Here is a 27,970-nt window from a genome sequence, read left to right on the forward strand (position 1 = left end):
ACAGGTTCCTGAACCGGAGGTCAGGCGGATATGAGCTCCTCTTTTAAGCACACTAAAACTTGTTCACTTCATTGTACGATTCTAGCCTGGTCTTTGGAGGCTTATAGATGTAAGTTAGATATAGGGATCCATTGGTTTACTTGCCTGTGCGTGCAGAGTCATCTAGTGGACATGTCTGTGAATCTTCAAATAATGGTTTGTCTGTCTTTAAGAGTTCAGGGTTTTTTTTGTTTATGTTGCTGGGGATCACATCTAGGCCCCAAACATTCTGGGCAACTACTCTGCCACTGAGCCGCAGCCACAGCCTGTGAAACTATGCACATTGAAGCTCATTTTCTTCCTTTGCTGAGCAAGCTATCTTTTAGTCACCTTGCTCTGTCCCAGAAAGGAAGGCTGAGTCTGATAGGACAGGTATGTCCAAACAACTAAAGCATTAAAAAGCAGGACAGCTGGCTTCTTCTCTGAGAGCCCATGAGAAAGAGTGTGAGGAGGGAGGGAGACTTTGTGCAGAAAAGGATGTTGAGCTGAGTAGTGGTAGGAAAAGGAGGTTCCCAAAAGCAGAGAAGGCTGCTGGGGTTGGGCGGGTGCCACTGATGGGGTGTGTGCTGGCATGTCACTGCCCTGACATGGAAGTCTACTCTGGATGGTAGATGGGACATGATATCCATAGAGGCTCTGGCCGGGGGGGTGGGGGGCTTTCCTCTGTGGCCCTGCGGTAACCGGATGGCTTTATCCATCCAGGAGATTTGTTGAGTAACTCAGGCAGAGGGCTGTGTCAGAAGTCTTTGGCGGCATATGGCCTGGAAGGAAGCTTTAACAAAATGGAGGTGGGTCTTAAAAGGGAGAAAAGACAGAAGGAGGCAGTGCTTTGCAGCAAGTGCCTTTCCTTCTCAAAGAGGCCTTTCTTCTGGGAATGGTCATCTTTCAGACTGACCCAGTCATCAGCTAGGAAGCTGCTGCTCAGAAAGTCACCTGAGCACCATGTTTCCACTCTCACCTTTTCTAGCCACTTGTAGCTCTCACTGAAATAGACAAAGACATAGACTACAATAGCATCTGCTCTAGAAACCGTGAGACTGTCCTTGTGGCCACCTGGAATTCTCCTTAGGGGAGACATGAGCAGTGGCTCAGGAGATCCATTGGTGACACAGGGGTGAGTTGGCAGCATCCAGGAAGCAGCAGCACTCTGTCTGGATACTCCCTACAAATCTGGCCTTCCTCTCACCTCACCTGGCCAAGCCTAGTGACGTGGGAGCCCTTCACCCCAGCTGCTGCCCACTCGCCAGCATGGCCAGCTGCCCTCTCTGGGGCTAGGTGGGACTGGGCAGGTGAAGCCACATGTGCAGATTTCCCTTCTGCATCACTGTTAGCCTGAAATGTTTAAACAGAGCTTATCTGAGTGCTATAGCAGACCTATAGATGTGTGAGTAGATCTACAGACATGAGAGCAGACCTATAGACAGACATGGGAGTGGGCTTACAGATGTGGGAACAGACCTACAGACATGGACGCAGACCTTCAGGTGTGAGGCAGACCTACAGACCTGTGAGTAGACCTACAACCATGAGCACTCTGAAGCTGTTGTGTCCAAGAAAGTAAGGACAATGGGGCTGCTCAGCAGAAGGTGCTTACCTGGTGTGAGGAAAGCTCTGGGTACCATCCTTAGCACTTCCACAAGGGGAAAAAAATATTCTTCAGAGAAAAACACAGAACTTTGTTTTGGATGGAAAACATAAAATGAAAACAAAATGAACATTAAAGTCAACCTAGGAAGCAGTCTGGGATATACCTCAGTGTGTGTTTAGCATGTGCAAGGCCCTAGTACAATCTCTAGCACTTTCCTATATAAAGAGAAGAGGGAAGGGACGAGGACTTAGGACTTAGCTCCTGTAAAGCCATCCCAGTCAAGTATGTCCATGAAACTCCATCTACAAAATAGCCAGCAAAATGGCTGAGTTGGAGGAAAGACCCAGGTGGTAGAGCTCCAGAGCAAGCAAGACAAGTAGCCAAGATAAGCGAGCACAAGAGTTTAAACCTTGATAGCAAGCACACACAAAAAAGAAAAGAACCTAGGAAGAGAGCCGGATATGGTGGCAGTAACTGTAGCCTCAGTACTCAGTCTCCTAGGAGAGTTCAGTACCAGCCTGGACTGTGCCTCAAAAGTCAAAGCAGGGTGGGCATAGGCAGCTCACACCTTTAATTCTAAGAGGCTGAGATCTGAGAATCCAGATTCAGTACCAGCCTGGATAGACTCGTACCTCCAGATAACCAGCAATAGCCTGGAGTGGAGGTGTGGCCAAGTAATAATAGAGTGCTACCTGTGAATGAAAAAGATGAGTGAGAGTATGAGGCCCTGAGTTGAAGCTCCAGTATGATGGATAAATAAAAACAAATGAGTAAATATTTGTAATCAAAGGAAAATGGAAAAATCAAGGATGGAGGTATGGGGAGGCCAGGAAATTGCATGTTAAGTACTAAAATACAGAGTATGACCAAATGAAAATGTAAAAATGTCTTTACACAAAGGTAGCATATAACTTTAAATTCAGATGAATTGGGGAAGAAAAATTGTACTTTTGAAATAAATGTTAAGATTGTCTCAAGAAGAGATAAGAAACTGACACAGTTCTATAAGCCTGAAAGAACTGTTGAAATATTGTAGTTGACCTGCCTCTGGAACCAGGCAAGAAGCCAAGACAAATTAAAGGTTGGCTTCACTCACCTCAAGAAACAGCTCTCCCCATCCGTAAGTCTGTTCCAGAATACTAAGAGGCACTGGAGCTCCGCAGTCCCTGGACCACAGCCACTGGGGAAAGCATGGATATTCAAGTCATCGGTGCAGTCCAGTGCTGTAGAGGGGCAGGAGTAAGCAGCTAGGCACATCTCTGTCTCCTGTGTCAATGTCGCATTAGCAGAGCGGAGAAAGAACCAACATTTTCTGCCATTCTTCTGATGAAACTTGTTTAGTATGAAGATAACTGAAACTGGAAAAACAGGCTTTTCACTGGGAAAAGTTAAAAAAAAAAAAAAAGATGGGTATGTAAGCTCATCAGTAGAGTATGTTTTTACTTAACAAGCATGAGGCCCTGAGTTCAAATACCAGTACTGGGGGAAAAAAAGAAAAGTAAGACTTAGATTGCATCTGACAGCATTAATTCCAGAATTGAATATTTAAATGTGAAAAGTAAAACCAGGAAAATGAAAATAAATTCTTTAGTATCTAATATCAGAGTTGGAAAGGCCTGTAAGTACTGAAGTGGCAGGGGTAGGGGTGGGGGGAAACGACAGATTAATCATTCTTGTAAAACCAAGGCCTGAATAATGTCAAAACACAAATGTCAAAGTGATGGTAAAATATTGAGCTAACAGAAGATAGGGTTGATGTCCTAACTGAAGAAAGAGCTCTTAGAAATCAGTAAGATGGTGTCTATAGCAGAAAATGGGCAGAGGACATAAAAAGGGAAAACATAGGTAGCCAGTAAGGAATTTTTAATGTATAATCCATGTGTGAGATAATGTTTTTAGCATGGTAGTGCCAGCCTGTAATTGCAGCATTGGGAGGCTGAGGCAGTATTACAGGTTTGAGGCCATCCTGGGCTATATGGTAAAACCCTATATCTCAAAAATACCCCAGAAGTCAGGTGCCATTGAGGAGGCTGAGATTGCAGTTCAAGGCCAGTCGGGCAAGAAAGTCTATGAGACTTATCTCCAATAAATCACAAAAAGGCCAGAAGTGGCTTAAGTGGTAGAGTGCTAGCCTTGAACAGAAAGGACCCCAGGGACAGCCCTAGGCCCAGAGTTCAAGCCCCATGACTGGCCAAAAAAAACCAAAACAAAACAAAAAGTTACTTTAGTTTTGTCTTTCATATTAATAGGGAAATACTCATCCAGTTATGGTGGTGTAAACATGCATTCTGGAGGCTGCGACAAAGAGGATCACTTGAGCTCAGGAATGTGAGACTAGCATAGGCAGTGTAGCAAGACCCTATCTCAAAACATGTGCATGCGTGACTCGTGCATCTATCTCTGCTGTGTGTGTGACTCAGCAATGGAGAAACCATGAGGTGGCGATAGGTCATTTTTGCAAGTACAGATCCATACAGCTTGTCTAGAAGGCACAGCCCACATTTTAAAAGCAAATGCCCTTCTATTCCTAGAAACATGGTTCAGCAAGCTGTCTGCACAGGATGATTAGCATGGGGCTTGGCTTTTTTATTTTGGAGTCAGCTTTTTTTGTTATTTGGAAGTACTGGGTTTGAACTTAGGACTTTCACATGCTAGTGCATTACTTGAGCCATGCCCCCAGCCCTTTTTTGCTGTAGTTATTTTTCCAGTAGGGTCTCATTTTTGCCTAGACCTAGCCTCAGACTATGATCCTCCTATCTATTTCCCAGTCAGTAGGTGAGATTATATGTATGCACCACCATTGCCTGGCCTATTGATTGACAGAGACCTTCCTAACTTTTTGCCTTAAACCATGATCCTCTGATCTCTACCTCCCAAGTAGCTAAGGTTTCCAGCATGAGCCACTATGCCCAGACTTATTTTGAAGGAATATGAAGTTTTAAGCAGCCAAGCGTTGGTGGCTCATGCCTATAATTCTAGCTACTCAGGAGGCTGAGGCCTGGGAATCACCATTTTAAGCCAGCCAGAGTAGGAGATAGGAGAGTCTGTGAGACTCTTATCTGCAGTTAATCCCCAAAATGCCAGAAGTAGAGCTGTGGCTGAGTGGTAGAGTGCTAGCCTTGAGGGAAAAATAAATAAACAAACAAAAGCTGGGGACATCATCCAGTTCAAGCCCAGGTGACTGGTATAGAAAAAAAGAAGGTGGGGAGAGATCAGAAAAGAGGAAGTAGACATGGAGACTACAGTAAAGAAGTACTGCTGGCATATTTCTGATGCTATATATGGATGTAGGAGACTGTCCAGACCATTTACCTGAAAAGATAATGCGTATGAAGTGAAATAGCAGGTTATGAAACTAAGGTGTGATCCCTCTTTTCCCTCTGTGTGCATGCACACATACATGCTAGAAGATGCCTACTGATGATGCATAGATGATTTTCACCATTTCACAATTTCCCACAGAATGTATTGCTGGAAGGAGCCGTTTTTTGAGATTTGGGAAAGGAAAGGGTTGCTCAGAGCTTACTGCTCTGGGCTGGGACAAAGGTCCGTCTGTGCCTGCACTACACTCCCTAGGCTGGGAGCTAGCTCCTTACATAACTCCATTAACATTTTATATGAAGTTTTCTCTCCTTTTAAAGTGTTACTTGATCCTGTTTCTTAAAGAGACTGCTATTACAGACAATGAGAGTTTGTTCTATTAAACTGTTTCTTTACATAAAATTTCAAACACACAAGTAGCCTCACCCCTCCCAGGCACTCTGCCAGCTTCAGCCTGCAGCCCAGGCTGCCTTGCTTTATGCAGTTCAGTCTCTGGCTAAGGTTCCACTCTCAGAGCTTTTGTGTTATTTTTGGTAGTACTAGGCAGGTGCTCTACCACCTGAGCACACCTCCAATTCTACTTTGCTTCCCTTATTTTTCAAGTAAGGCCTCTGGTTTTTGCCCCAAAGCTGGCCTTATGTCATGATCTTCCTTACTACAAATCACCTAGCTGGGATTACAGATACTCCATCATGCCCAGCTTTTTGTTTGAGATGAGGTCTTGCTAACTTTTTTGTCCAGGCTGGCTTGTGAATGTCTTTAGATGAAGACATGTGGCACCCTGGCCATTTTTAGGATCCACTTGCCACAGTCAGTGACCAGGAGACTTGGTGTTTGCTGAGTGGGTAGGGTGGGGAAGACTTTCTTCTTTAGTGCCTTTGTACTTCTCTAAAGTTGTCCAGATATTCAGAGGATTGTGACGCCTGAACTTGTGATACCAAACTTGCATTTTCCTGTAGGTATAGAGATGGTCTGACACATGCCTGTCCATGAAGTAAGCACCAAAAACTACTAGCTGAATAAGAAGCACATTCTGTGATTTTCTGTATGCTGTGAGGAAAGACTTAGTTGGATTTTAGACATAATTTTAGGGCTAGGGGCATGGTTCAAGTGGTAGTGCCTCCCTGGCAAGCTCAGAGCCCTGAGTTCAAATCCCAGCACTGCCAAAAGGAATTAATTTCTAAAGATTCCATTTTGTAGTGGAGTCATATCATATGCTTTCTTAGCAAATTCAGCTATACACCAAACCCTGGAAAAAGAAAAAAAAAAAGTAGAAGAAAAATGACAAGAGTTGGTCATTTAAAACTGCAGGTGATCTTCTGGCACCCTGCATATGTCCTACTGCAGCTCCTTGGGCGCTCGGCCCTGCAGGCCCCATGGCTCAGCTTGCCTGCAGTGAGCTACCCACATTGACATGGTTTGGGGGCACCCTCAGCCTTGTGCCCTGCAGGGGACATCTAAACAGGACCCCTTGACATGGCGGACATCCCTGCAGGCTGTAGAGCATAAGATATGGCTCCACTGCCAGTGCCACCTCCCACCCACCAGCACTCACATAGATGGTAAGGCCTGTGGTGTCTGCTCTGCATCCTGTTCCCTAAAAGCATGTCGCACTTTTCACCTCTTCCCAATAGCTTCATTTGCTCCAATAAGCTTTGCAATCAAGGCCAAAGAAAATGATCTCCTTCCCCTGGAAAAAAATCGAGTTAAGCTAGATGATGACAGTGAAGACGATGAAGAAAGCAAAGAATGCCAGGAAAGCTGTAGCAGCGCAGCCACCACCAGCCCCGCCACAGCCCCACCCTGTGTGGTTGTAGAGGAGAAGAAGCCCCAGCTTACCCAGGAGGAGCTAGAAGCAAAGCAAGGTTTGTCAATAGGTCTTAAAGTTCTCAAAAGAAAGAAAAGACATTACTGTAAGATTTATCTGCTAAGCCAGAAATTCTAGGACTGCAGACTAGAACCTGGAGCCAAGTGTGAGTTTCACAGAGTGCTGAGCCCTACTGCTTGCTAGCTCAGGTACAGTGCTCTTGGCAATTTGTTCTCAGAGCAGCATAATGCACTGTGGACAGCTCTAATGGAGGTGCGCTTTGGGCTTTGATGACAGCCCGGGGGTGAGCTGCCTGCCTGGACTCCCAGCCTGGGTTAATGCACCACACTGGGAGATGCCTTTTTGTGAGACTGTCTCTCAGCAGAACCATCGGCCCTTGAAGATGATGCATGCCTGGGCTGATTTCTCGGCCCTGGCTCATCTTCATGCATGTCCCTGATGCATTGCCAGCAGCAGTTGGGGGATATTGGCCCCTGCTTGGTTAAGTTATATTTTGCATTAAAGTAGTGAATTAATGAATATATTTGTGCTCTTTTCTGTTCTCACTGGGTCTCTCAAATTGTTTTTTGTGTACACACAAGCAAATCAAGCTACACTTAGCAGTGTGATGAAAGGTAACTTTACCAGTATGCCTTCCTGTCAACAATTTGGCTGGAACTACAGCTGCTCTCCCTGAGTACGCGTGCACATGCACTTGTCCAAGCCTCACTTGCTGTGGGTGTGTGCAGCAGATTGTCAGATCACTTGGAATAAGACACAGGGCATCTGGTATAAACCACGTCTAGACCCTCGGGCATCAACCATGCCTGCTAGGAGTGGTGTGGAGGTACTGTATATGCTCCATCCTGAGGCTCTCCAAACATCACTTCAGCTTCCAACAGCATGTTCCCCCCACCTAGCCTTATTGAGACTAAAGTGCCCCTCCCTGACAGGCGTTCTAAACTAATTCTCTCCATATATGGTTTGGCCATGTGTCTACCTAGTCTGAAATTCGTATTTTACTAACGTTTTCTTAAATAATAGCATTGTATGGCCCTGTTGATGCCTGTAAAGCTTAAGATAAAATGATGCTTGCTCTAGATTCCACATTCTCTGTTCCTTTAGCAAAACAAAAGCTGGAGGACCGCCTTGCAGCTGCGGCTCGAGAAAAGCTGGCCCAGGCATCCAAGGAGTCAAAGGAGAAGCAGCTTCAGGCTGAACGTAAAAGGAAAGCAGCTTTATTCTTACAGACCTTAAAAAATCCTCTGCCAGAAACAGAAGTGGGAAAGCTTGAGGAGAGTCCTTTCGGCATTGAGGTATGTAGAAGAGAGTCTTTTGCAGACATGATGACAGTTGTCATTAAGCACTGGCATGAGTCTCCCACGGTCCTGGGAACTGACTGCCAACTGTGTATTAGTTCCTGCCCACCCACAGCCATGCGTCACTCATTGTCTCCAAATACCTTCAGAGCCTGGCTTTTCCCCAACATAGCAGAGGCCCTTTGCTCTTTTTACTTTAATTACCTTGGTGTTTCTTAAGCGCTCCAGGCCAATATTCCACACTCATTCTCTGCGAGTGGTCACTTGACTGATGGATTTGGCTGTGGAAAGCAGCACTCTGCGTTCAGAGTTGAGCACCCTGCTGAAGTCCAAGGCAGCTTTCTGGGTCAGGAGTCCATCTGCCATCCTCTCAGGAAGCAGAACTTACCTCACTGTAGGAGCCGTGAGAGTCAGTTGGTGGAGTTCTGGTATGCCCTGTGGTGGACTGATTGCTGCTCCCTGATTTCTGTCCTTTCCATGAGGAGCTCTCGAGAAGGGGAGGGGGGAGCAACCACCACCACCTACCCCGCACCCCCAAGGCTCTCCACCGAGACAGCGTTCTGTGCACCCCAGCTCCAGCCATTTTGCAGACAGAAAGGAACCACATCTGTGGTGCTCCTAGCTCTAAGAAGGCTTCGGCAGGGATGGAGCAGCGTGAGCAATAGCCAGGAGAGGCCATAAGGGGAGTTGTGGCCTCAAGAGGAATGTTTTCATGGAGCAAGAGAGAAGCAGGATTATCTCTCCTTTGTGGTAGCAGCTATAAAACTTATTATGCATACAGGGGGAGGGGCAGCTAAGAAAGCAGGTACCAGTGGTTCAAGCCTGTATTTCTAGCTACTTGGGAGACTGAGATCTGAAGATTGTGATTCAAAGCCAGCCCAGGCAGATAAATCCAAAAGACTCTTGTTTCCAATTAACCAGCAAAGAGCTAGAGGCATGTAGCTCAAATGGTAGGCTGCTGGCCATAAATGAAAAAGCTGAGAGCTCAAACCCCTGAATTCAAGCTGGTTGGTACTGGTATGAAAACAAAAACAAGGAATGGAGGTAAGGGGATAATTTAATGCCCATTATTGCTTTGCTGTTAGTGGTGCACTGAATAAAGGGGTTCATTAAGAGACATCTACAGACAGACACTGAACCAATGACATTGCATGGTGGCACCTGTGTGTTGTAGTGTTCATTGTAAACTCAGATGCAGCCAGTCATCAGCATGCTGTCCCCAGCTTGCTGGAGGCCTCATCACAACAGCCATCAGCACTCCCCTCCATGTGCACCCAGGCCAGCCCAGCCTCAGCCTCTGTTTCCATGAGGGAGAGAAATCTGGTCTATAATCCGAGGATATGAATGTTTTGTCTCTAGGGCAACCTCCCTGGATATCTATGTGTACATACAGATGATAGCTGCTAAGCTGTTGCATCAGAAATGTAATGCAGAAATGCAGATGGTGATAAATGTCGCTAATTGCTTTGAAACAGAAACTCTTATAATTAAATTGGCTATTGTCATAAATGAGAGTCAAACTCAAAAATATTTTTTGTTTTAAGAAACTTTCGGGGCAGGCTGTCCTTGACTTTACCAAGGATAGTACTGGCACATTTGACCCAAGTAGCCACCTGGTTGTACAGTTCTTAGAGGGTGTAGGACTTAGCAGAATGGAGTTGGGACCTATGATCCATCAGAGCCAAGATGTGCACTGCTGGGCTTTGGGGTGAGCAGGTGCACACTCAGGCCTAGTGCAGAGCTTGGCAGGACCTTGATTGCAGTCTGCCTTAGAGCTTACTGGGCACAGCCACAGGGTTGCAGATTTGTCCTGAGGGCTGACATTTTCCTGTTCTTACTTCCCCTTTCATAAAAGCACCATGTGCATAATATGGAAGGTTCCAATGCTAGAGAAGGGTATACAGTGAAGATTAAAGATCTTTTTCTTCTTTTTTTCTTTTGTTTTTCTTGCATTAAATTATTGATAACCTGAGTTTAATCACTTCCACCCTTTTCTCAAATATGCAGTTTAATGCATCAAGCATGTGTGTCTGTCCCAGCCACTCCCCCCCCCCCACCACCCACCACTCATTTTCTCTCCACAGGCTAACCCTCCATTCACATGCACTGACTGCTCTTGACAGGTTTAAAATGCTACAAATGGGGTCCGCCTTAGGCACTGTGCAGGCATCTTGTTCTTTCCGTATGTAGAGCAAGCCTTTCTACATCAGAGCGTGAATGTGGGCTTGATATATTGCTGACACTGAACTATCAGTGGGCTGAGCATCCATGATTTCTCCACCTCTGTGCTGGCCCATTAGCTCTGCCCGCTATTGGAAATGTTTGGGTTCCCAGGTTTCCCTGCTGTGAGTCTGCTACCAGAATGGCCTGCATCCTCTGTGTGTGCCTCCCGAGTGTGTCCCTGGTGGTGGGGTTGCTTTCTTCCTCTGGAACACTGCCAGATGAGCTTCTAAAGGGGTTCTGGCAGTTTGTCTCTACTGTATGGTGTTAGCTGTTTGTTCTCAATACTGCTTCTTTCTTCTTTTAATACTGGGGATTGAGCTTAGGACCTCAGGCAATGTAAGCAAATACTTTACCACTGAGCTACATCCCCATCTCTATTTTTTTCCATTTAAGGAGCATAGGACACACGTTCAATAAATCACACATCTGACCCCACTGGTGTTAAGAGTCTCGTTTGTTGGGTGCTGGGTTCTTGTTTGTACTTGATCTGTTTCTGCACATTAATATGTTTGGTTTCATTGATCATAAAGAGATGACTTGGCATCTGAGGTATAATTTTAAATGACACCATGCAATATACTTGTTTATGTGGAAAGGCATTGATGGTATGCTAAATTACCAGACATTCTATAAAGTAAAGAAATACACAGATGGTACTGATAAAAGCATACATGACTGAGTATGGTACTACATGCTTGTCATCATAGCAGTGAGCAGCCTGAGGCAGGAAGATCACAGTCCTAAGGCCAGCTTGAGCTACATAGTGAGACCTTGTTGCAGAAAAATGTGTGTGTGCTAGACACATTCTCGGTGGAGCTGACAGTGAGGATGCACCATCGCAGCTGTGTGTTGACGGTTTTGGGGGGACATGCCCTGGTTCCTAGCAGTCAGTGTTGTGGTGTCAAGTACATAATCTGCTTTTGAGCAATTCATTTGGCCACAGCAGAAAGCACTATTGCTAGTTCATATGCTGATTTGTTGCTATTATGATAAAAGAACATTCCAGGGTCTCCTATTAAGTACTGTTTTCCCAGGAGTTCCTCTGTTCTCCCCCAGCATTGTTCACTCACCTGCCTGGCATGCCTCCTCTCCCCCAATCCCAATCACTGTTTTGGCTTAGTTGTTTTTGCTGGAATGTTAAAATCCTGAGAAGGCAGCTCTGGTTCTCTGGAAGCCTGGGTTATAATCTGTGAACTCAGCTCTCTACCAGGCACCCAGGGCAGCTCCCAGCCAGCTCCAACTGCAGTGTTCTCAGGCAGAGCCAGGCTCACACACAGCTGGGTTGGGTCTTAACTCATACAGCAAACACACACGTGCAGATCATCAGATGATGGCTATCTAAGCCTTTTTGGCTAAGCCACAATAGAGCATTTGCATTAAAACTATGTTTTGAGATGTGTTTGGATTAGTGTGTTGGCCACCAGCTGTGCCCATTGGGAATGTAAGCAGCAGGAGCTAAAAGGGGAAAGGCTGAGAGATGGCCCTTGGGTCTTAAGCAGCCTCTGGGTGGTCACTTAACCTTAGCTTGTTGCCTGCCCCAGTAAAGTAAGCTCACTTCCCTCCCGAGCAGCAGCTGAAGAAGCCCACCTCTGGAGGTGCTGACAGAACCTCATCCTGTTGGCCCTGTTAGGTAGGAGGCAGGAAGGGAAGCCTACCTACAGCTCCATTACAGATGCAAGCATACATCACTTCTGTCTCCATCCCATTTCCTGGGGCTTCTGAGCAGTGGGAGCAGACCAGAAGGCCAGCCCACCCGTGTCGCCTTGAATTTTTCCATAAACCTTACACCTAAATCTTCCAGGAAAAAAGAAAAAAATCGTGTTTGATGATTGTGGTTAAAAATGCCTAAAGTGAATTGAGGGCTAACATCTGGTAGAGGGTAGGCAAAAAGCAGGCTAGGACCTGAAGCAAAGCTGCCCAGTAAGAAAGGCATGTGCCAGTGGGCTGGGTACCTGGGCTCCTACCATAAAACTCATTCTCAGTGACATGCATTTGAGACTAGTGTGGCCTTCAGTATGCATATGACACCTAAGAGTTTTTCTAAATTCAAAGAGGGATCTCTTAGGACTCCTCTAAAAGTAATTTTCAGATTTATGAAAATCTAATGTTGGAGGTAGTGGGCTCTCTGGCAGGGAATTTGTTAAAGGGCAAATATGGGTTTTCCTAACACAGTGTCTTTGAGGAAGCGTTCCCTTCATTGCTAGTCACAGCCGGCCTAACCAGCACCAGAAGACAGTACTGCTCAGTGCCCGCAGAATTGTCCATTGCCCCTCAGAGGCCAGGCCAGTCCCAGGCAGCTGCCAGAGGGAAGGCTAGCCTTCCTCCCAGTCATGCCAGCCAGCCAGCAGGTAGACATGTTGCAGTAGTAAAGTAGAACTAGTTTTGTAATCTGTGCTGTAGAATGCCTGTCAATGCCCACATCTTTGCTTTTCATCCCCAGGAAGCCAGTCCTATGCCCTGTCCTCTGCTGGCTGGAGGCAGACCTCTGCCCACTGTAGACACGAAACCACCGGAAAGACCTTTGAGCAGAAGCAGAGACCCACCTCGAGAAGAAGAAAGAGAAAGGAAAAAGAAAAAGCACAAAAAACGCTCTCGGACTCGCTCTCGCTCTCCCAAATACCACTCGTCCTCCAAGTCCAGAGCCAGGTCACACTCAAAAGCAAAGCACTCCCTGCCCAGTGCCTACCGGACAGTGCGGCGCTCGAGGTGGGTTTGTGGGTCCTGCAGCCTCTGTATGTATTGGGCCCCCTCAGCTAGCTTGTGTGGCCAAGCAGAGGGCTTGAAAAGGCAGATGGGTGGAGGGCAGGGGTGAGAGTTTTCGGTATCCACATGAGAGCTTTTAAAAAATCCTTTTATACTTGAAATCATGTCAGCTACTTACATGTTTTAAGCCACCTCTTACTTATGCCTATGATTCCATCACTCGGGAGATGGAGGCAGGAGGGCCTTAAGGTCCAGGCCGGCCTGTACTATGTAGTGAGTTATAGGCCAGACTGAACTACTACATAGTGAGACTGTCTCACAAAACAAGAGAAAAGTAATGATGTACTTAAGTGCTGATAGTCGTGTGAGCAAGCCTGGCACATGTGTGGGAAGAGCAAGCCTTGGCATGTGTGTGCAAAGTCCTCACACTGGGACCCTGGTCTTGTTAGTGGAGTTTCTTGTGCTTTCTTTGAATGTGGCAATTGCAAAACAAGTATTTCTTTACCACCTAGTCTATGTTCAGATAACCTGCACAGCATCCGCAAGAGTGAGACCACAGGCCAGGTATAATCCCCCCCTACTTGGGAGGATGAGATAGGAGGCTTGTAGCTTAAGGCCAACTGGGGGTGGGGGGTGGGAGGGGCAATGTTAATAAAACCCCATCTCTACCAGTAAAATTGAGTGTAAAAGTGAGCTGTCATCCCAGCTATGCAGAAAGCATTAAATGGGTTTGTGGCGCTAGTACAAACAAAAGCAAGAGATCCTATCCCCAAAACCAAAGACAACCATACAGATCTGTTTTAACTGTGTGCCTCTTCAGGCTTCCCAAAGTCTTCTTCATGATGAGCCAGTGTTTGAGAACATGAACTCAGTCAAGGATCACAGAATTTGCTCCTTAGCAAATTTGAAAACAAAACAAAGCATTGGCTACCTTGCAAGAGGTTCAGAAAAGCTGCTTTGTCATCAGGCTGTCATCCTGTCTTGTGTGTTTCCCCGGGCTCCCTAGCTCTTCCTAGCCCCCCTCATACAGCCTCACTCCGGTAGCCATGTTTCTTCTGGAATCCATGTTGGCTGTGTGGGAAAATGAAAATGTCCTGTGTTCTTCATGTTGTTTGCGGGCGGGGGGTGGGGGGGGGTACTACACACTCGCCTTTCTGGACATGGCCACAAAAGCAGTATGCTTTTTGCTTTCTCCTATTTCTAACTACAGGGTTTAACAAGTAGTGAGACTATAGATTTGCCTTTGTGGTAAGTCTTTGACCCTCTGTACTTGGCAGAGGGCCAGAATACCATTATACACTCAAAAAAAAAATCTTAGGTCAACAACTCTAACATACTTTTTTTTTTCCTGTCAGCTGTGGGGCTTGAACTCAGGGCCTGGGTGCTAGCCCTGAGCCTTTTTGCTCAAGGCTAGTGCTATACCACTTTGAGCCACAACACCACTTCTAGTTTTCTGGTGGTTAATTGGAGATAAGAATCTCATGGACTTTACTGCCCAGGCTGGGTTTGAACTTCAATGCTCAGATCTCAGCCTCCTGAGTAGCTAGGATTACAGGCATAAACCACTGGCACCCCACTGACTTTTTAATAGCTCCTATGGTTGTATTATGGGTCAAATTCTCCTTTTCAAAACTTTCTCACTTGGAAAACTTTGGTGTTGTCATTATATAGCTTAAAACAAATTATATAGGCCTGAGTCAGGTTCCCAGTGTACTGTGCCCAGTAATTTGCCCCCAGCTTCCTTTACTCCAGAGCTCAACCAAGCAGAGCTGTGACCTCATAATCCGGAGGAGGATGAGTGCCAAGGGCCCATTCCCTTCTCCACTGTGTCTGGACAGGCCTCACTGTGTGTCCTGTTTATGGACTAAACTGTCTATAGAGTACCTCATATGTTACTTCAGTTCCCAAGTATTTTATGTTAGTTTAGATTTACACAGTGCTGTGTACACAGTTCCAGTGCCTCATGTTGTTTAGGTATTCAGTGCTGACAAGAAGCAAATAGAAGTGTTTGACAGGGTCGGCAGAGCTGGGTATTCCCCTCTCTCCCAGACTCACCTTCTCTGTGAGATTGCCGAGGTTGCACTCAGTTAACTTATTCTACAAGGTGCTGGGCGTTTGGTTTTGCATTTTGGGTGATGTTTTACAGTTAGGCACTCTTACCAGCACTCAGCCCTGGGAGCCAGCACCTGGCCCTGTAGGGTTCACCCACTGCCATCCGTGTTTTTATCTGTGCTGTGGCCTAGGGGAGGAAGAGAGGTCACAGCCAGAGCCCCTGGTCTCTGAAACCTGAGGACAGAGTTCAACAGGTGGTGCCTCACCTTAACCTTTCCTTGTAGACTTATGCTTCAGCTCCTTCTGCACATGGCTGCCTGTGCTTGGGGGCAGGGAGGGCTGTATTCCCCTAAGCTGGAGGCAGATCCACCCACTTTCCTCATCATTCCCAGGGCCCCAGGAGAACTTAAAGGAAGCAGGAGGAGATGGTGTCCTCTGACATGTGACCCACTCTGTGTAACACTTCATTTTTCACCACAGTACCAAAAGTGCTAATGATACTCTCTTCTCTGACAGAATAACCCATAATAGACATCATGTTCACCTAGGATATATACCAGACTTGTTTCTTGGGCCTGGCAAAATCCAGTTGATCATTTTTAAGTGGCTCATGTCAGCACAAAGTAAAGTGCTAGTTAACATTCTAATTGTTCTCAGATGCTTACATACATAGGCCCTACAATCTCATAAAATGCAGGACAATACAAAAGCCCATTAATAAGTGGGCTGCAGGCACTGGTGGCTCACACCTATAATCCCAGCTACTCAGGATGCTGAGATCTGAGAATCACAGTTCTGAGTTCAAGCCCCAGTTCTGGCCCCCCCAAAAAAAGCCAAAGGAACTGTGGTTCAAGTGGTAAAGTGCTAGCTAGCCTTGAGCACAAAAGCTCAGGGACAGGGACCAGGCTCTAATAAGTTAATAAGTTCAAGCCCTGGGACCACCACCAAAAAAAAAAAAAAAAGTGGGAGCCCTGCTTACTCAGTATTTCCAAATTTATTTCCAAATTGTGAGTGACTCTTAGTCTCTGAAAGCAATTTAGTCATAGCAAGTCTTTAGTTTCACAAAAATCAGTTTGCTTCTCCAAAAGCATGTGGTTCTGACCATGTAACTATCTTTTAGTCAATACTGACTAAAGTGTCAGTATTCCTGCTATTCCTGTTTTCATTTATGTTTTAGTATCACATCAAGCTTTCTAAGTGGAATGAAGAAGTATTGTACAATTTACTTAAGCCTAAAGTTAATAGCTTTAGGTATTGTTAAACTACATTTATAAGACTAAAGCTTGAAAGTACAATTATTTTTTAAAACCTTAAAGTGAGATTACTTGGTTTTCATCTAAGTGTCTAGATGCCTCTTTAGTCTTATTATGCAGTGTGAAAGAACTTAGGCAAAATTAAGTCATAATTTGGTTTGAAATTTGTGAATTTTTACTGTCCATTTTCTCTGCACAATAATGAATCCTGTTTCTTGGAGCCATGGGATGTGCGTGGTGATACTTGGCATGTTGGTGTAGACAGGAGTGTTCTCTGAGTGAACCGTGGCAGGGCCTGGTGAAGCCTGGGCTCCTGTGCTGCAGTGCAAGGCAGGCAGCCCCCAGCCTGCAAGGTGGCCACATGTTCCAGTGGGGCCTCGCTGCCAGGTCACCATGCCTTGTGGAGGACCTGTCATTGGAAGGACGGTACACAGATGAGGCAAAGGGCTAAGTGTTGATGGAAAGAAGCTACTTACAAATGTGGTCAGTTAGTCAGTTTCTGTAATTTTATCAAGAAGGGCTCCTCGTGCCTTTATTTGCTAGCAAACCACTGTAATTGTACAAGAAGAGCTATCTGAGCTGCCTTTTACTTGAAACCCTTTAATTGAAACCACTTTGTCATCTTTAAGAAGGCCTTTAATGACACTATACAGATTTACTTGTAAGATGGAATTCCGGGTTCTCACACTGTGCCTGAAGAACAGAGTAGAATACTAAAGCTTCTTTCATTAGAAGTGAGGCACCCACAGCACTGTCCAGTTACTTCCTGCCCCTGTCCTGAGGCAGTCTTCCTTCCTGGAGGACAGCCACACCTCCCTGTAAAGGAGTCTGACTGATGATAGCAGCTGAAGACAGGGTTGTTCTTCAGCATGGTGAGCTGCAGGCACTGAGAATGAATTTACTCTTCCTGATGGTTATTTACCATAGAGTTCTTTGTTAAGAATCCATAGGTGCTAAGGCTTTGGGTAAGAGGAGCTTTCCTCACAGTTCTCCTAGTACCCAACCTGGCACACTTCACTCTGTGTGTGAGGCTTATGCCTCCCCCAGGACCCGGTGCACGGGTGCACGGAGCCTGGTTCCAACTTTGCTGTGGCAGTGGCAACACAGCAGAACACAGCTGTCAGGCGGCCTCGGCCTCTAGCACATTCCACTCCTGGACCTCTTGTGAGGTTAAATGTCAAGGAGTCTGCCTTCCCTGGCCTCTGTGCTCCCTCCTAGAGGTCTTAAGGAAGGTCCGGGAGGCAGGCGGAGCTGTCCAGTGAGTCCAGACACAGCTGTGTGGGAGAAGAGCCAGCATGGGTCACCCTGCTCTCAGGTGGGCTCCCAGGCCAGGTGTGTTTTGAGAGTGACTCTGTCTCTCCGTGACACACAAGGTGGTGGAGGGTGACTACAGGTTAAGTCTTGAAACAGCAGTGCATGTTGGTTTGGAGATTTTATTGTAATTAAAATGATTCAATGGAAAACTTTCAAATGGTACAATCAAGCTGCTCTTTATATTGTTTTTCAGTGGGTTGTCATGGAAACAGAGCAGATATGGGGGGGTCCCCCTAGATTTCTGCTTATTGCAGGCTTTCCTAAAACAGTAATTTCACTGAATGAACAAAGAACTAAAATAGAAATCCCAAAGCCACTGTCCAAGGACCTCAGCTACCCCAAATGGGTGAGGGTCTCTAGGGTCTTTTGCCATACACAGATTATGTCCCATCTGTAAGAGAATGGGGCTTTTTAGGCCCAATGAACAGAAGAATTAAGTTTTAGTGGATGATTTTTCATCCCTGCAACCTCATAGAACCTGAATTACTTAGCCCAAGTTTTCGGAGAATGGCTTGTTCTCCATTGAGTTTGGGGTTTTGCCAGTGAGCCTGCAGCACCATCTCAATTGCTCCAGCTGGAGGTCACGTGATTAGTGTGGACTGAGGAGAACAGCTGTGGCCTGTGGTCCTGCACACCCTTCGGGGCTTTCCCTTGCCTGCATTTCATAGCAGCACTGGTGAGCTGAAAGCTTTAGGCAGATGGACCGGCAGAGGCTAGTGAAGGGCAGAGCAAGTGTGTCTGTGGGTGGCGGCCACTCCCAGCTTAGCCTCCCGAGACCTGCAGCCTGGTACAATGGGTCAGGGGTGTTAAAAGCCTTGGCCTCGGAGGCGCTGGAGCACTATGAGCAGAGCAGGCATCTGGAGGGGCCACAGGCCCTGCCTACACCTGAGTGCCAGCTGCCTAGCAGTAGTGGGGGTGCACACTGCACAGACCAGTCTCTAGAGCTGAATGCCATGTCACTTCTGTCCAGGTCACGCTCCCGGTCCCCTCGGAGGAGAGCACACTCCCCTGAGAGACGGCGGGAAGAGAGAAGCGTTCCCACTGCATACCGGGTGAGCAGCAGCCCCGGGGCCAGCAGGAAGCGAACTCGCTCCAGGTAGGTGGCTGTGTGCCCACAGGTGCACACTCAGGGTCCCCTGGGCAGAAGGGGTCTAAAGGCTAGGTGGGGGACACCAGATAGTGATGTCCACTTGTGGACCAGTGCAGCTCAGGCTGGCCTGGCCCTATGGGCTGCTGCCTGTTAGAGCGGAGGCTCACCAAAATTCTCCAGGGCATTGTACTCTAGCCTCTAATGCCTTCCTGGATCTGTGCTTATGTATAACCCCTCCTGCCTGTTGGCAAGGCACAGGAAGACAGAAACTTGTGACTTCCAGCCTGGAATCCTCCCTGATCTCCTGGGAGCTGGTGCATGACTCTGACAGGGCCAGGCTGCAGATGCAAGCGCATGCTGACCTGACTGCTAGTGGGTGCCCGTCATGGTTGTAAGTTGAGAACAGGGAGCAGAAGCACCCGGTCTCTGCCAGGCCCCAGACAGCCAGTGCGACCCCCCAACATAGCACCACTCACAGTGCCCTGGGTTCCCCTCCAGTTACCAAAAACATGTCTTGCCTGCCGTGGCCCTCTATGAGCCCCCACACTGCATGGAAGTAGGGAGGCTGCATGGCTCTCTGTGAACCCCCACACTGATATGGAAGGAGGGAGGCTGCCTTGCATAGTGGCCAATCCTATGTTTGAGGCTTGTGGTGGCTCAGCAGGAGGAGAGTACATACTAGAAACCAATCACCCCCAAGGACACAAAGCAGAGGGGCCCTTCCCAGTGAGCTCAGCAGGAAACACCCACCTTGGGACCCCAGTGCACCTCTGGGAAGCACCAAGGTCCAAGGTTGAGCAGCACCTGGCCATGGTGGGCAGCACTTCCAGGGCACCACCCTCAAGGACTCTTTGGCAGTTGTTACTGCCAATGTCACTGATGGATCCCCAGTGTCTACAAAGGGATGGCGATGGTAGGAAGACAGGAAGTGGGGCTGAGCAATGGGCCAAGCAGCCAGAGTAAGGCCAGGCCCTTGAGAGGACAGACCATGAGTCACTGTTATGCAGGATATGCTCAGGGTCAATCATTGCCCACAGACAGTGCCCCTTGAAGGGCCCTGAGGAGACCCGGGCTGACAGCCACCCATGGACACCCATGGGCCTATGGACAGCCACTACGAGATACTCTCTTTCTTGAAATGGGAAGCTGGTAAAGGGATGGAAAAGCTGGCTGTTGCTAGCAAACAGTTCTTGTTCAGACTCTTGGGTCTGTGCCTTGGCAGTCCCACACCCAGTATACCCAGCACCAGCATGTGCTACCAGCTTGCTTATTCCTTAAGCAAGTAGCTTAACATTTGAAAGTCATCACCACCTTTGAAATGCATAAAGGGCATGGTCTAAATTTAATTTCTTGTAGCAAAAGATCTCTCTTCACAGAACAGTTCTTTCTTTGCTCCCAAATTAACCTTTCGTTAAAGGCAGTCCTGGGAGGAGGTATTAGTGATGCTAGTCGCAGCTGTGGCTGCCAGGTATAGTGGCCTACAGGAGCTCTGGGTAAAGAAGGTAAAGGCAGTCAGTTCTCTGCCCATCTGCGGGGCGGGGGAGGTGGCAGGGCGCAAAGCCTCTGGGCAGTTCTGCTCTTGCAGTATAAACCTGAGCTCAACTACAAGCCAGTTTTCTAGTGAGTCCTAGGTCTAGCTGTGTGGTCTGTCCTTGGGTCTCAGCATAGGGATGGGTCTCTGCTTTCTCTCCGTAGCATGAAACAAATTCACTGTCACACTAATCCTGTGGCATCATGCACCCAAGGTTAAATCTACAGAAACCACTATATACTTCTTTTGCTGACTTGTTTTTAAAATGTTTGAAGATGTGAAGTGGCTTTTTGGTTTTAGAAAGGGTTTTCTTATGTAGACAGACTGGTTCTGTGTCATATCAGGAGACACAGAAATGTCTGTTTGTACCATTGTCTGGTGCTGAGGCAGGTGGCCTGGCTGGGGGTCACCTTTCCCTCTGAGCGTGCAGGGGTCTGAGGAGCCCTGTGAGCCCGCATGAGCTGTATCCCGGCAGCTCTCTGTCCATTACCACACCAGCTACCCTTTGCGAGATAGTGGCTTTCTAGGCCTCTTGCGCTGTGCTGGTAGCTGTATCCTCTGGAAGAAAGAGCTGACTCCTCCTCCTTGTTAGTACCTCTGTAGGCTTGAAGTATGGGGCTAGTTTGTTGGGCTAGTCTGTCACCTTATTACTGTTTCATGGTGACATTGTCTCATCTGAACAGTGGAGTCCTTGTAAGCTGGTATGACTTTGTTTTAAACACATACCAGTGTTCTTTGATCATCTGAAAGTAAAGTTTGATGCAGTGGGGTAACAAAAAAACAACAAGGTTCACAAAAGGTACTTGGAGTACATTATAAAAGCATTTTTCATGAGGATGTTCACCAAGTCATTCATAGTGCATTGGTAATGAGAGTGTCCTGGTTAACAGTAGAGTAAATCAGGCCAAGTACTGGCTCACACCTGTAGTCCTAGCTACTTAGGAGCTGGAGATGTGGGGGATCACTGTTCAAAGCCAGCCTGAGCAGAAAAGTCCATAGGATTTCATCTCCAATCAACCAGCAAAATGCCATACTAGATGCCTGGCTCAAGTGAGAGAACATCAGTGTGAGCAGGAAACCTAAAAGCCCAGCAAAAGCACAAAGCCCTGAGTTCAAGCCCAAGTAATTAGCACGAGAAGAGGAGGAAGAGGAAGAACAAGGGGAGAAGGTGAAGGAAGGAAAATGAATGAACCAGTAGTTCCTTGTTGGTGTTAGTGGGGGGTTTTTTTTGCCATTGTTTTTTTTGTTTTGTTTTGTTTTGTTTTGGAGTGGTTTTTTTGCACGTGCCTAGTACATGCAACTGCTCTGGCACATGGGCACTTGAGGCGTGGCTAGAGGGCACTGCTCTGGTATGGGGGCACTCGAGGTGTGGCTGAAGGGCACTACTCTGGTATGGGGGCACTCGAGGCATGGCTGGAGGGCACTGCTCTGGCAGGGGGCACTCGAGGCGTGGCTGGAGGGCACTGCTCTGGCACGGGGCACTTAAGGCATGGCTGGAGGTCACTGCTCTGGCACGGGGGCACTCGAGGCATGGCTGGAGGTCACTGCTCTGGCACATGGGCACTCGAGGCGTGGCTGGAGGTCACTGCTCTGGCACATGGGCACTCGAGGCGTGGCTGGAGGGCACTGCTCTGGCACAGGGGCACTCAAGGCGTGGCTGGAGGGCGCTGCTCTGGCATGCGGGCACTCAAGGTCTGGCTGGAGGGCACTGCTCTGGCACTCGACATGACTGTAGGGCACTGCTCTGGCACATGGGCACTTGAGGCGTGGCTGGAGGGCACTGCTCTGGCATGGGGGCACTCAAGGCATCGCTGGAGGGTGCTGTTCTGGCAAGTGGGCACTCGAGGCCTGGCTGGAGGGTGCTGTTCTGGCAAGTAGGCACTCGAGGCCTGGCTGGAGGGTGCTGTTCTGGCAAGTGGGCACTCGAGGCCTGGCTGGAGGGCACTGTTCTGGCATGGGGGCACTCAAGGTGTGGCTGGAGGGTACTGCTCTGGCACTTGACGTGGCTGGAGGGCACTGCTCTAGTACATGGGCACCCAAGACGTGGCCGGAGGGCACTGCTCTGGCACATGGGCACTCGAGGCATGGCTGGAGGGCACTGTTGTTGGGAAGCACCCTATCACTCATGAAGTGTTCAGCCAGGCAGACTCTGATAGTGAAAAGGTGGCAGATTGTAATCACTACAATAAACGTAGTTCAAAAGCTGCTAGAAGATAAGAAACACTTAAAATGCTTTATTAAATTCTAAAGAAAGCAGAAAAGAGCAAAAAGGGAAAGCAAAGAAGCAAGTGGGGCGAGTGAGATTACAAAGTAAAATGTATGAAGAATGTCGTTTGGGGTAAACAGACAGAAAGGCAGAAGATGGAGTGGATGGCTTATGAAGCAGTACTGCTTTTGTGTTTTCCAGTGCTGGGCTTGAACCAGGGCCTCATACATGCTGAAGCAAGTACTCTATCACTGAATTATAAATATACAAATATTTTAGAACTTTAAAGGTGGAAGTAAACCACCACCACCCCCGTGCTAGTGGCAAGATGTAGCTGTGCTGTTAAGAAGCCACGCAGTCCAAGGCCAGCAGTGGGCTCTGGGGTGTCTCCTGGGGGACAGTGGGTAACCCAGGAGAGGGTCTTTATGTGTCTCTGAGCCCTGAGGGAAGCTAGGCAAGCAAGGCAGATCTGTGTCCCCCTGTGACCTTGGAAGACAGCTGTGCCCCATGATCTTGGTAGATAGTCATGGCTGTGCCTCTGTGACCTTGGGAGACAGTGATGTGCCCCTGTGATCCCAGGAGGCAGCAGTGAGGCATGTGTCCCCTCAGATTATGGAGCAGCAGCTAGACAAACAGCAAAAGTGTGGAGGCTGTGAGACTGTCTAGAAGTGTCCAGAACACCTCAGTCCTTTCTCTGGTCTCTGTCAGTTAACCCAGGAGGGAAAGAGGAAGGGAAACAGCCTGAGACTGCCTCAAAGCTAGCACTCTGCCACTAGAGCCTGGCTTTTGGGTGGTTAATTAGAGCTAAGAGTCTCATGGACTTTTCTGCTGAGTTTGTCTTTGAAGTGTGATCCTCAAATCTCAGCCTTCTGGGTAGGATAACAGCATGAGCCACTAGCACCAGCTTCTCAGTGCTTACAGATTGGGAATGAGAGGTTTGATGGGGTCAGGGATCCCATCCTGAGTGAAATGGAGGTAGGGCTTATAGCACTCTCAGGACTGGGCAGACCTGGACATTTGAGTGTGGTGGTGGAATGGCCTAGACACTGAGCGTGACAGTGGACAGACTTGGACACTGAGTATGACAGTGCATAGACCTGGACACTGAGTGTGACAGTAGATGGACCTGGAGACTGAGTATGACAGTGGTTGAGCCTGGACACTGAGAGTGACGGTGGATGGACCTGGACACAAGTATGACAGTGGATGGACCTGGACACTTGAGTGTGACAGTGGATGGATCTGGACACTGAGCATGATAGTGGACGGACCTGGACACTGAGCGTGACAGTGGATGGACCTGGGCACTGAGTGTGATAGTGGGACGGACCTAGGCACTGAGTGTGACAGTGGCCCCAGAGCAGGACTCAGTCTGGGACTTGTGGTCAGAGGCTGGTGTGCAGCCATCTCCCCACCCACCCACCCCACCCACACACACAACTGCTGGTCAGAAGAAACACCAAGCTTTTGTGTGTGCAGTGTTTGACCAGTAATCATCCCTGCCTTCCTGAGAGCCCTTGCTGCACCAGCATCAGTGACAAGCAGTGGAAAATGGGGTGGAATGGGTGAAAGGCAGCACTTGGCCCAGGACCAAGCTTCTTCCTGCAGAGAGGCTGCCTTGGGTGATTCTGTGAACCATGGCAGACTGCATGCAGGTTGGCTGAAGGGCCATGGCTTTGCAGATCCATGGCTTTCACAAACATGCATGGGTAGAAAGGCACTGTTTTTGCAGGCATATGTGGGGAAGTGAAAGGCCATAGTTTTCAGATATGAAATGGTGGAAGGCCACACATGGCTTTCATGACCGCATGTAGAGAAGTGGAGGGTATAGCTTTCGCTAGCATGTGTGGAAGGTGGGGGATGCAGCTTTCACAGACGCATGGAGAGGTGGAGGCTACAGCTTTTGCAGACACACGTGGAGAGGTGGAGGGCCAGGGCTTTCACAGACACATGAGGAGATCTCACTGCACTGTCCCTTGAAGATGCATCCAGAGGCAAACTTAGGCCACACCTGTGCCCAAACACCCCTCACCAGGATGTTTTCCTTGCAGAAGTCCCCATGAGAAGAAGAAGAAACGGCGGTCGAGGTCAAGGACCAAGGCCAAGGCCCGGTCGCAGTCATCTTCCCCCAGCAAGCAGGCGGCCCACCGTCCAGCGGCCCACGCTGCCCACTCGGCCAGCATCTCTCCTGTGGAGAGCCGGGGCTCCAGCCAGGAGCGCTCCAGGTGACTGTGACCTGGACAGTTTTCAGTGGGAAGTGTGGAGGGTGGCAGGGGGTGCCAGTCTCTGGGGAGTACCTTGGGCACGGAATGTCAGATGGCCTAACCTCCAATGTGAGTGCATTAGGGCCATTCCTCAGAACCCATTCAGAGCCATGCCATAGCTGAAGACCCCCAAGACTCCAGGGGTCCTGCAGCGGCCTGTTTGGAACCAGGGGTCAGCAACCCTGAAGATGGCGGCAGTCTGAAGTTCAGCCCATGCCCCATCCTGCTCTGCAGGGTCTTTCTGACCTCTGCCCCTAGGAGTAGGCCATGGGGGTTGTGGCAGGCATGGTCGGAGGTAGGGTGGCACAGAGCGTACCAGGGCTGAGCATCAACAAAGCCCAGAGACCCAGAACTCCTCTGCCACAGAGGCTAGGGCTGAGCTACTTCCAGCCAGACAAGAATCCAGACAAATGTGCAGTCAGGTACCAATGCCAAGAGCCCCCGGAGCACCAAGGCCCAGCATCCAGCTGTCCGAGCCCAGGCTGAGGAATGGCAGCCTCCTCCCAGGTTGTACTCACCAGACTTCAGGTCAGGCTCCTGCCCCCTCCCCACCAGGAGGGGCCGGGAAGGATGAGCCTTCTTGGTCTTGGTTCTGAGCTTTCATAGGTGTGATCAGGACATGACTAGAGTTGGAGGCAGAGTCCTGGCTGTCCCCACAGAGACAGCAGAGTGCAGCTCACACAAGCCAACCAGCACAGGAGAGGTGGCATCTCCAGAGTTAGAATAAGAGTAATGGGGAGTGTTGGTGGAATCCACATGGGTGAGAGCCTAAAGGCCCTTGGCTGGGAGTCTGAGGGGTCCTTGAGAAGGGCTACTTTGCTAGTGCTTCCTTCCTTGAGCCAGGCACTGGTGGCTCATACCTGTAATCCTAGCTACTTAGACTCAGATCTGAGAGTCGCAGTTCCAAGGCAGCCCGGACAGGAAAGTTCATGAGAACCTTTGTCTCTAACGAACCACCAGAAAACCAGAAATGGCACTTTGGCTCCGTAGAGCACTAACCTTGAGTAAAAAGAGCTCAAGGATAGTACCTAGGCCCTGAGTTTAAGCCCCACAACCCATCTACACCCACCCACCCCAAAAAACGTAATGATATGAAGACAAATTTTGAGCTAGGGTCATCTTACAAAATAACTTGGAGTGGGTATAACATAAAATATATGATTATGATGCATATGCTGCTTTTCAGTTCCTGGGAACAAATACAGTGTTTCTGGTTGGGGAAGGCTGGGGTGTGGATACTTTCAATCACTGTCTGACCAGATTTGGGGTATGCTTAAGCCTCTGTCCTTTTTTTGCATCAGGGGCGTTTCTCAGGAAAAAGATGGCCAGATCTCTTCAGCAATCGTTTCTTCTGTGCAGAGCAAAATAACTCAGGTACTGTCCATGTGGTGTCTGTCTGTCCCTTCTCTTGTCGTGTTCTATGAGGGGTCTGGTTATGGCTGGTACTGGCCCTGTGCCCATGGGCCATGTGAATTCGTACCATGGGAGGCTTAGAACGAGGCCAGGGTGGTGACTTAGACACAAACGCATGCCATCTGCCCACTACCAAGCCAGGTCTAGTCTGCCAGCAGGAAGGCCCCGCAAGGGCCAGGAATCAGCCTCCTCTACAGCTCACAGACTTCCCTCCATGTCTCACTGCATAGGATCTCATGGCCAAAGTAAGAGCAATGCTCGCAGCTTCCAAAAACCTGCAAACCAGCGCATCCTGAGGCGCACTCACCCCGGGCACCAGTCCTGCGTGGGGCATCGCTCCCCCTCTGCTCGTGGGGCCGCAGCTCCAGGACTCTGGGCACAGACCAGGGCAGGGCAGCTGCGCCTGCAGACCACCTCACAGCCATCTGGATTCTCCTCCAGACTCCCTGCGACCGTCGGTGGCTTTTGTAAATTTTTGATGATATTTTCAGTTTAAGATTTTTGACCAGCAATCTCTTAACTGTATATTTGTAAATAATATCATGTTTCTGTGGAGATGTATTATCAAATAAAATGGGAAGAAAGCTCTTTTCTAGCTAACAGCCTTGGGGTCACTTCCTGCTTTGCCTGTGGCTCTCTCTATCACATGTTGCCTGCAGTTGGACTTATAGGTCTGGACACTTCAGTAGTGCGGCCTCTGGCCTGGCATAGGTAGAAGGGCATGGTCCATCCCACTTGGGCCTCCTGTGCCCTCGCCCCACTGCAGGCAGCCTTGTGGCCCTTGTCCTGCAGGCTGGTACTCCTGCTGGTGCTGGATGACGTGGAATGTGGCTGCCTGGCCCTGCTGCCGGTGCAGTTGGCTCTGCAGGAGCTGTGGTTGCAGTCCTAGTAGTCATCTGCCTTGGAACTCCTACAGGTCCATTGGGATTCTAGCTGTCAAAGCCTCTGACCTCAGTGGTCCCGTGATCCTGACTCCCAGATAAGTGCTGGCCTACCAGGACCCAGCGCCAGAGCAGTGCTTTAGTCCCAACATGAGGAACATGGCTCATTTGGGGCCCTTCACTGCCAGGGCCAGATTTTGCTTCAGGTCAGCCCATGTGGCAGACCCAGCTCTGGTTGAGGGGCTCCCACACCAGAGGCTGTTGTAGGCCAGATAGGTAGAGAAGGGGCCGGTGAGGGGCTCAGCACAGAGGGGCAAGTGGGCCTGGACAGGTGGAGAGGTCAGAGCCCCGGAGGAGGGGCTCAGCACAGAGGAGCAAGCGGGCCTGTCCACCCACAGCAGTCTAGGGTCCTCTTTGCACCACGATGCTTCATAAGGAGCCACCGCACCCTTGTTCTTTCCCCCAAGCCTGCAGGGGACAGGGGCCTGAGCAAAGCACTTCAGGAAGAGCCTAGAACTCTACCCATCCAGTAAACAGCACATACCCACTGTGTGCCTGAGTGCCAGTGGCTGCACACATACCCCTGGCTGGACCCACCCTTCGCTGAAACCACCATGGGCATCAGAAAGCCCTGGAGCCAGGTCATAGACTGCTATCCTGCAAGTCTGGGACAGTGCTGGAGCCTGGTTCCCTGAACCTCCAGAGCAGGTCAGCTGACTTCAGTGATGTGAAAAGTTGCTTTAATTACAAGTTCATTAACTATTCAGCAGGGGCAGCTTGGGAAAGCAGGAACATCAGGCATCTGAATGGAGGGCTAATATGCATTAGGAAGCCCCTCACTGCTGAACTGAGGCCTCTGTCTTCCCTCTGAACACATCTTGTGGGGCTTGAGACTGAGGTGGAAATGATGCCCAGGTGACCATCTCACCAACTTGAAATAACCTGGGTTCCCTTTGGGGTACAGCA

General features: G+C 48.8%; 1 protein-coding gene and 1 long non-coding RNA gene across 5 annotated transcripts in view; one reads left to right on the forward strand and one right to left on the reverse strand.

Moving 5' to 3' along the window:
• LOC125349230 (splicing factor SWAP) overlaps positions 1-26,711 on the forward strand; it is a 56,042-nt gene extending 29,331 nt beyond the window's left edge. For all 4 annotated transcript variants that reach the window (XM_048343159.1, XM_048343160.1, XM_048343161.1 and 1 more), the window contains 7 exons: positions 6,583-6,813; positions 7,881-8,071; positions 12,738-13,003; positions 18,590-18,715; positions 24,498-24,671; positions 26,012-26,084; positions 26,354-26,711. In XM_048343159.1, the coding sequence (XP_048199116.1) occupies positions 6,583-6,813; positions 7,881-8,071; positions 12,738-13,003; positions 18,590-18,715; positions 24,498-24,671; positions 26,012-26,084; positions 26,354-26,419 (1,127 nt within the window). In that variant the 3' untranslated portion in view covers positions 26,420-26,711. The remainder of the gene's footprint in view (positions 1-6,582; positions 6,814-7,880; positions 8,072-12,737; positions 13,004-18,589; positions 18,716-24,497; positions 24,672-26,011; positions 26,085-26,353) is intronic.
• LOC125349231 lies at positions 23,282-24,230 on the reverse strand. Its single transcript, XR_007210486.1, has 3 exons — positions 23,785-24,230; positions 23,659-23,724; positions 23,282-23,455 (listed from the first exon to the last, which is right to left on the reverse strand). It is a non-coding gene; the product is annotated as an uncharacterized LOC125349231 (long non-coding RNA).
• Positions 26,712-27,970: the final 1,259 nt, after the last annotated feature.

This window comes from Perognathus longimembris, chromosome 3, assembly GCF_023159225.1.
Source record: "Perognathus longimembris pacificus isolate PPM17 chromosome 3, ASM2315922v1, whole genome shotgun sequence".
NCBI lineage: Eukaryota > Metazoa > Chordata > Mammalia > Rodentia > Heteromyidae > Perognathus > Perognathus longimembris.